The sequence below is a fragment of the Phocoena sinus genome, chromosome X (assembly GCF_008692025.1).
Source record: "Phocoena sinus isolate mPhoSin1 chromosome X, mPhoSin1.pri, whole genome shotgun sequence".
NCBI classification, from domain to species: domain Eukaryota; kingdom Metazoa; phylum Chordata; class Mammalia; order Artiodactyla; family Phocoenidae; genus Phocoena; species Phocoena sinus.
Window position 1 is genome coordinate 94,443,344 of NC_045784.1, and position 9,163 is coordinate 94,452,506.

The 9,163-nt window shown below is 43.8% G+C and overlaps 1 protein-coding gene across 4 annotated transcripts in view; it reads right to left on the reverse strand.

Annotated features, from left to right (window-relative positions):
- Positions 1–3,383, reverse strand: part of CHRDL1 (chordin like 1) — a 115,816-nt gene extending 112,433 nt beyond the window's left edge. For 3 of the 4 annotated variants that reach the window (XM_032620620.1, XM_032620619.1, XM_032620622.1), the window contains exon 1: positions 2,962–3,383. In XM_032620620.1, coding sequence (XP_032476511.1) covers positions 2,962–3,113 — 152 coding nt within the window. In that variant the 5' untranslated portion in view covers positions 3,114–3,383. The remainder of the gene's footprint in view (positions 1–2,961) is intronic. The other variant, XM_032620623.1, reaches the window with a different exon arrangement.
- Between the last annotated feature and the right edge of the window lie 5,780 nt (positions 3,384–9,163).

A 9,163-nucleotide genomic window follows, 5' to 3' on the forward strand; every position in this document is an offset into this window, starting at 1 on the left:
CATTCCTATACAACGCTGAGGCTAAATCCTTGCAGGCAAGTCATAGGAAAGTAAAAATAAATTTTGAAATCCTCATTTCTAAGGGAATTAAAGTTGATTTCTCAAGAGATTTTCTTTGGGAGAAAAGGGAAACTGGGGTTTGCAAAATGGCCATTTTGGCAAACAAAAATAATAGGCAGTGACCCAAACAATTTCTGAAATGAAAGTTAACTGATCTTAGCTTCAAGACTACCGTTATTATTAATCCTTCAGGGATGAGGCACGACTCATCAATGTTTCTCCTGTGTCTCCTATGAGATCTATAAGGAAAAACTCTTCCAATGGGTGATTTGAAAATATTTAAATAATTCGAGAAACACCACATTTCAATCTGGGGTTAACATTGGATGGGAACTGAGCTCAACGATCTTTTCAGAGGGTCCAACCTAAATATTGAGTATAGAGAGCTGGATGGAATGCAAGATGATCATTCTGGAGAGCTGAATTGTCTTTGGGTCGTGATGTGGATGCCACAGCTCTTACTTTAAACGCTATGAAGCTGGCCAGGTAATTTAAAATCCATTGTTTCAAATTACGAGTATGTAAGTAACCAAAGAAAAACTGTCCATGGAGAATAAGTTATGCTATCAGCCAGGATTTGCAGAACTGGTCTGCCTCTCTACGTCCTCCCTGCTCCTTAAACAAGGATAAATTCTCCCGGGACATGTTCCTAGCCTTCCAAAGACCTGGGTTCTCATGTCTTGGTCCCCTCTGTGAGCTTTTGGCCCAGCTTCAATCACTGGAATGTCTACCTCTGTCCTCTGAGAGTTACCAGGTTCCACTGAAGCAAATCATTTCCACGAATGCTTTAACACAGCTACTCATCCCAGTGAGGTTTCTTCCTGAGCCTACTTTAATAAGCTTATCCCCCAAGCCTCCAAATGAGAAAGATTTTTTTTTAACCGCTGAAATCCAATTTATCACAATCACGTATGGGTCTCAGGGGGGATTTCTGAAACCACGGTTTTCGGGTCTCCCCATGCAAGAACCAACCGGGTTGTTTTTCTTGTACAATGGTTGGGTGATTCGGTGAACAGTAGCATTGCCTCATAATTCAAGCTGGCAAGAAAACAGATCTTAGAATTTTTTTGCTTTTCTTGGGTCTCAACTAATGGTATGAGCAAAGAGAAAAGTTGGTGACTAGAGAGCAATTAATCTCTTTTGGCGTTCCTGTCATCTGTGTGGCCTCCCCGGCTGGGATGTAGAACATCAGAAAACGAATCTCTTTATAAATAATCACTTTTGATTTACAAGATCCTGAAGTCCTGCCTTTGTATTCTGTGCGGAGCTAGAAACCTGGAAGAGTTCCCTCCCCAGGTCTCCGTTCAATTTCTCTTTATCGCTTTAACTTTTTCTTTTGGGGGAGGGGGGCTGTTCAAGACATTTGTTAGGGCTGCAGCAATAAACACCAGCAAGCATTGCTGAGCAAGCATGCCGACTCTTACACTTGCAAAGAGCCAAACTGTCCTTAATTTTTCAAATTACACTTTGACCCAGTTAACTGGAGTTATTTCGGTATTAACTCTCTGTCTGCTTCACACAGGCCGTTGTGCCATTGAACTTGCACTGGCTCTTTTACAGGTTACTTAGAAATGTAGCCATTGACATATTTTGGGGGCATCCAGGCCCCAACAAGAAAACAACAAAGAAAACAAAATTCTGGGACAAACACTGCAGAGTGGGAGAGGGTGAGTGCACTTTACAAGAGAACAAGAAACAGGTCAGAACCTAAAGAAATGTATCCATTAAGATGCCTCCATGAAACAAGCATTCACAAAGTTCATTTGCGTCAAGCAAAGGGACCAAGGCTGGGACTGCAAGGCAATCTGGGCCATCAAGTGTCAGGGGTCTGTCGGTTCACAGAAGAGGTCTCCTGGGTAGAACAGAATCAGAGACGTTCCCAAAGGAAGGCTAAGGGATGAGCACATGGGCCAGCTCTTCAGGACCCACAGTGTTTCTTTAATCCTGCCGAGAGGCTTCAATGCCCTTGCAATCTCACATTCACTGTCATCTGTGGGGCAGCCTCCAGGGTAGCAATCCTCTTTCCAACAAACAATAAGAAGACACTGGATTCTCAGGCCCGTGTCCATCAGCTAAAATCCTCTCCCCGGTCTACCACCCAACAAGAAAAGCTCGGTTCACTGGTGGCAGGTTGTCACTGAAAAATGGCAGCTTCAGGCCAGGGTGTCTCTGGTCTGAGTCGAGATGCCTTCATCGCTGCTATGACTGAAGAACAATGCCCCGCCATTTGGCTTGCAAAACACCTTTGCTATCTATCATTTCATTTTATTCCCCACAACAACTCCACCTTCAAAATGGGCATCCTGGAGCCCAGAGAACTCAATTGCCCATTCTCATAAAGTTAGTGGCAGGGCCGGCAGGCACCAGAAGCCAGGCTTTCCAGGCCCTAAGTTCTGGCAACACTGCGCTGCTCCCCGAGCCTAGCGTCTCCAACCCAGACGCCAGTGGTCCGGGCCGGAAAATGAGGCAGATGTCCAGAGGGAGCATAGAGGAGCCTCTCGCCCAGTCCGCCCTGTTTGGTAAACCTGAGCACGTATGAACTACCTACGGGTCCAGGGCACCTCAGCAAGCCAGCAAAAGGCTCGGGACACATGCGATCACTAAGGGGACCGTAGAAACCCGTTACGTAGCTACCCAAGTGGCCTCCCCGCAGCTCCAGAGCCTGGAACTACACAGGCCGAGCGAGAGTGGCGAGTGGTGAGTTCGAATCCGGGGGCCTCCGACCTGCCTTGGTCTGGCGCCCTGGGCTCCACCTCCAGCCGGGCCGCGGGCAGCTGTGGCGGAGAGCGGGTTAGGGTGGCAGGTCGGGGAAGTTCTGGGCGCCCTGGGGGAAGACGGCCCACCTGTGCAAAGGCTGGAAAGGAAGGGAGGGGAAACGGGCGCCGGACACCGCTCACTTACCTGGCCACCGGCCTCCTCCGTCTTCCACGCGTGCAAGCGCTCCGAGCTCCCCGGGGCGCTCCTCCGAGGACGAGGACTCGCAGGTTGTGGCGAGAACTGGAGTGCGCGCGAGGGGGGAGGGGGGACTCAAAAGTGGGTGGGAGGAAAAACATCACCGCCCTCACACCACGAGGAAACAGCGGCTCGCTCGGCTCCCGGGGGCAGAGACAAGGCGCGGGCGCGGCGGCCCGGGGCCACCTGCCCGCCCGCCGCCCGCTCCCCACTTGGCCCGAGAGGCCGGCCGCTCGGCGCGGGCGGGAATTCCGCGAGCAAGCAGCCGCTGCAAGCCCGCACCCTTTCTCCGCCCCGGCACCGCCGCTCTCTTCCCGCTCCCCCGACCCGAAAGTTAAGAAATCGGGAGAAAGTGTGAGGCTCAGCCGGCGACTTTCCCATCACGCAGCGCCCACAGGGCACCCCCCTCCTCTGGCTAAGCGAGCGTTGGGGTCTTAAAGGGACCGCACATCTCCTCCCGCCCCTCCACCCCCTCTGCGCTGGATGCACCTAGGAGCTGCCCGCCGCTAGCGCGCGGCCTGAAGACCCCGGCTACCCTCTGACTTCCCCGCTGGAAGCCCGCAACCCCCTCTCCTCCCGCACGACGGCCTCTCTGCGTGCACCTGGCCTGGTCCTGAGCCGGTGCGCGGGACGCAGGATGAGTTGGCCTCGAAAATTATGCCCTAGCAGGCTGCTTATCATTTCCGGGCATCTCCCAAACCCACGTCGCGGCTAATGAAGTGACCAAGCGTTGGTGCCCTTAAAGGCAGGATGGAGGTGGGTGTGTGTGTGGAGGGACAGGGGACAACTTAGAAACCTGCTTTCGCCCACAGAGGGCTCCTAAGCCCCACGGAAAGGGCCTCTGATAACTGTTAGGTGTCTTGAAGAAAACTTAAGAGTGGCTCATCACAGCCATCACTGTTCTAAGAGTCCTTAGGATTTTGAGTTGGGTCAAGAACCCATCCTTGAAATCACAATAGCACTGCTGATGCCTTGGTGAGCCTGGGACAGACTAGTCCAAATTTGTGTTTATTCGATGAAGTATAGTTACAAAGAATTACCAGAATCCTCTAAGGGCCTGAAAGCGTTGCCTTGAGAGACAGTACCCATTTATATTTAAGCCCCTAAATTTAGAGAGAGCTGCAGGGCTTTTTCGACATGAAACTGCATAATATGGATACTCCTAACATCTACATGCCATGTTATGGCTTACAGAGCACTTTCATATACATCTTCATTACTTTTTAAACTCTCACAACAAACTGAATGATCTCTGTGTGGCCTCAAGTGTTAGAGTTGGTGGGGACCCTCTGGACCATTCAGCTCAACCTCTTCCTGTCACAGAAGAAGAAATTGATGGAGGAGGTGGCCGGAGAGGTGATGTATCCAAGGTCACACAGCTAGTAAATGATAGATTTGAGATTCCAGTTCAGATTTCCTGACTTTCAATCTACTACTCTCTGGCTGTTATCTCCAGTCTATAGATGAGGAAACTGATGCTCAGGGAAACTGTAGCTTGCCAAAAAAAAATCATACATCAGGAAGAGAGAACAAAGGAAATTTAAAACAAGAATAATTGTCCCTGGAAGTTGCTTCCTTTTTCTTCCTTCACAAGTGTTAATATCACCCAACTAGCCGCTGAATTGCTGGAGATGATTATTTCACTGTTAACAAAGAAAGGGGGGCCCTTTCTGAAACGTTGCCTTCAGGGCCCAAAATGTCTAGCTCCATCCTGCTGCTTGGGTAGCCATACATTTACATTGCCACATGCGTTCAATCTGTGCTGTCCTATATTAGTTCGAACTTGCTGATTTGTTGCCTTATAACTGTTCTCAAGCCATTTAAGGCACTGATGTTTTGTCTCACTGCACTGAGTTCTTCAAGGCCAAGGACTGGTTGTTCAATTTCCTTTGTATCTACATCCCCCAACCCCCATCATCACTCCCAACGTGCTGAGAGAGTATTCAGGAAAATGGGTTTCAGGGAACAGCCCGGGACAAACATGGATCTTAGCATTTAAAATCAGTAGACTCACTGAGATTTAAGAGCTCGTCTATTTGGCTACAACCACTGGCTCCCCTTGCTTGATGTAATACTCTGATTACTGCATAACAAACCATCCCAAAACCTTAAAAGCTTAAAATGATTTATTACGATCGAATGGTTCTTTTCAACTGGGCAGTTTTTGCTCAGGATCTCTTGTACACTTGGCAACTGTGTAAGTGGGGTGCTGGAATTCTCTAAAAGGTTCTTCATTCGTGTAAATGCTGGTGGTCCTTGTATTAGTTCCAGTCTTGATTTCTGAATTGGGAACTCCAACATGGGTCCTAACCTAAACTTCCTACCAGATCTTATAAAAGCTAAACTGATGATTATCTCTATGCCTTATTTTTCTCTACTTATTAAATGGAGATTAGAGCATAGATCATCTCATATTCATTCTTTAAAAATGTTTTATTTTGAGATAATCATAGATTTATGTGCAACTGTAAGAAATTATTCAGAGGGATCTCAAATACCCTTCACTCCCAGTAGTAACATCATGCATAACTATAGTACAATATTACAAACAGGAAATTGACATCAGTGCAATCCATCCACCTTACTCCAATTTCACCAGTTTTATATGCACCCATCTGCCTGTGTGTATAGCTCTGTGAAATTTTTTCACGTGTGTAGGTTGATGTGATCATCACCATAGTCAAGATGCTAAACAGTGCCAACACTACAAGGGGCTCTGTTACTCATCACCTCTCCTCTTCTTCCTACTCCCTGGCAACCACCAAACTGTTCTCCGTCTCTATAATTTTGTCATTTAAGAATGTTACGTGTGGGCTTCCCTGGTGGCGCAGTGGTTGAGAGTCCACCTGCCGATGCAGGGGACGCAGGTTCGTGCCCCACATGCCGCGGAGCACGTGAGCCATGGCCGCTGAGTCTGCGCATCCGGAGCCTGTGCTCCGCAGCAGGAGACGCCACAACAGTGAGAGGCCCGCGTACAGAAAAAAAAAAATAATAATAATATTACATGGAATCATACATAGGTAACCTTTTGAAACTGGCTTTTTTCACTCAACATAAGTCTCTGGAGATCCATTCAAGATGTTCCAGTGTCAAGAGTTTGTTCCTTTTACCGCTGAGTAGTATTCCATGGCATGGCTATATCACAGCTTATGTAACCATTCATCTATTGCAGGACATCTGGATTGATTCCAGATTTCGGCAGTTACAAATAAAGGGGCTATGAACATTTGTCTACTGATTTTGCATGAACCTGAGTTTTCATTTCTCTGGAATAAATGCCCTAGAGTATAGTTCCTGGATTGTATGGTAAGTGCATGTTTAGTTTTGTAAGGACCGCCATATGCTTTTCAGAGTGGCTGTACTATTTATATTCCCCACCAGGAATGAATGAGAGATCCAGTTTCTCTACATACTTGTCTGCATTTCTTGTTGTCATTATTTTTTATTTTAGCCATTCTGATGGGGTATAGCGATATATCATTGTGGTTTTAAACTGTATTTCCCTAATGCTTAATGATAGCTACCATCTTTTTGTGTGTTTATTTAACATCTGTATATCCTTTTCAGTGAAATATCTCTTCATGTATTTTGACATCTTCTAATTGGATAGTTTTCTTACAGTTAAATTTTAGGAGTTCTTTATATATTTTAGGTACTAATCCTTTGTTGCATACATGGTTTGCAAACACTTTCCCCCAGACTGCAATTTGTCTTTTCATCCTCTTCCCATAGGATTTTATAAAACAAAGTTTTCAATTTTGATGAGGTCCAATTTGTCAGTTTTTCCTCCTATGGATTCTGTTTTGACATTAAGTCTAAGGATGCTTGGCTTAGCCCTAGATCCAAATTTTTTTCCTATAGTTTATAGTGCTATAGTTTTAAGTTTTACATTTAAACCTATGATCCATTTGGAGTTAATTTTTATATAAGGTGTGAGATTTAGATCGAGGTTCACTTTTTTGCCTATGGATGTCCAATTGCTCCAGCATCATTTTTTGAAAAACTATCCTTCCCTCGTTGAACTGCTTTTACACCTTGGTCAAACATCAGTTGGGTATTGTATGGGTCTGTTTCTGGTTTCTCTCTTTTGTTTCATCGATCTCTGTGTCTATCCCTCCAACAACAGCACCCAGTTTTTATCATTGTAGACATTAGTAGGATTAATATCAAGTAGAGTGGCTCCTCCCACTTTATTCTTCCTTTTCAAGATTGTTTTAGCTATTCTGGGTCCCGTACCTTTCTGTATAAATATTAGAATAAGCTCTTCTATGTCTACAATACACCCTTCTCAGATATGGATAGGAATTGCATTAAACCTATAGATCGATTTAGGAAGAATTGACAGCTCTAATCTGTTGAATCTTCCAATCCATGAACACAATATGTTTCTCCATTTCTGTAGGTCTTTTCTGATTTCATATAGCAATGCTTTCTAGTTTTCAGCGTATAGATTCTGTATGTGTTTTGTTAGATTCATACCTACGTATCTCATTTTCTTTGGAGCAATTGCAAATGTTATTGTGTTTTTAATTTTGGTTTCCAGGGTTCACTGCTAGTATATATTAATGCAGTTGATCGTTGTGTGTTGATCTTGTAATGCAGCGTGTTGCAGAATACAGTCATTTTATTTTTTTCCAGCTTTATTGTGATTTAATTGACATAGAACATTGTGTGAGTTTAAGGTGTACAACATGATGATTTGATATATGTATATATTGTGAAATGATTACCACAATAATGTTAGTTAACACGTCTATCACCTCACATAATTACATTTTTTTTGTCTGTGGAGAGAATATTTAAGATCTACTCTCTCAGAAACTTTTAAATATATAATACAATTATATTGTATATTTAACTATATGCTAACTATAGTCACCATGCTGTGCGTTAGATCCCCAGGACCTATTTGTCTTATAACTGGAAGTTTGTACCCTTTGACCAGCATCTCCTCATTTCCCTCATCCCCCAGTTCCTGGCAACCACCATTGTACTCTCTGTTTCAAAGTTTGCCTTTTTTTTTTTTTAAAGATACCACATATAAGTGAGATCATACAGTATTTGTCTTTCTCTATCTGACTTATTTCACTTAGCATAATGCCCTCAAGGTCCATCCATGTTGTCAAAAGTGGCAGAAATGAATGTGAAAATGGAGGCATTACAGAATGATTAATGCTGAACAATGTTTTGAGAATACATATTTTAGCCTTTTTAAATGCTTCTTATCCCATTTGAACCTGGAAAACTCTGGTTATTTGATTAACTTTCAAATAAAATAGCAGGACACATAAAGATTAATGAGGAGTATATTACGGTGTATGTTTATTTCTTTATACAGAAAATCAGACCAACCTAAAGTTTGTATTAATCAAATATTTGATTCAATATTTAGAAGTTGACCTTTTAGGACCCTTAAGCTGTATTTAATATGAGCCCCTTTATCACGTGTATGTATTCATGTTTGTTAACTGAGTTTTTGTCCTTGTTGTATTTTCTTCCTGTTGATCGTTTCTAAAAAGTGCTATAACACAGAATTGGTTGTCATTAGTGCGGTTCATCTAATATTTCCGTCTTTCTTCCTTTCAGGTTCATGGTAGAACTTTACCGCCCTTCCTGCTATGGGATTGAGCATGACCAACTGATTTGCTTTGGCCATTGAAATCTTAGGAAAAGCGATGCGTTACTTCAGGATGGAAACCAGGAGCTAGTGCGTAACAACCTGCCCCGTTCCCTGCCCACTACCACAGGAATCATGAATGCATATATTGAAATGAAGCCTGAGTTTCTGAGTGCCTAAGATGAGCAAAGCCCCCATCAGAATTATTTTGGGAGTCTAAAGTGAGTGGTAAATGGAACTTTGTGTATTAAGCTTGTGAGATTTGGAGGTTGCTTCTTTTTGCAGCATAATCTGACCAATCCTGACTGCTGATACCACCAGTAAAAACAATTCTGTTTCCTCATACTTTATAAAAACCAGAAAAGTAAACAGAGCAGCTTATAGAATCTTGGAAATAGAATTAATAGAAGCCATTATTTTTTGGTTCAATATGTTCCTTCTTAGTTAAGCTGTCATTTTTCCATTTATGCCTTTCAGTTACTGTACCAAACAAAAATAACCCAAGATATTTTTTAATTTGTGCTTTGTGGTATA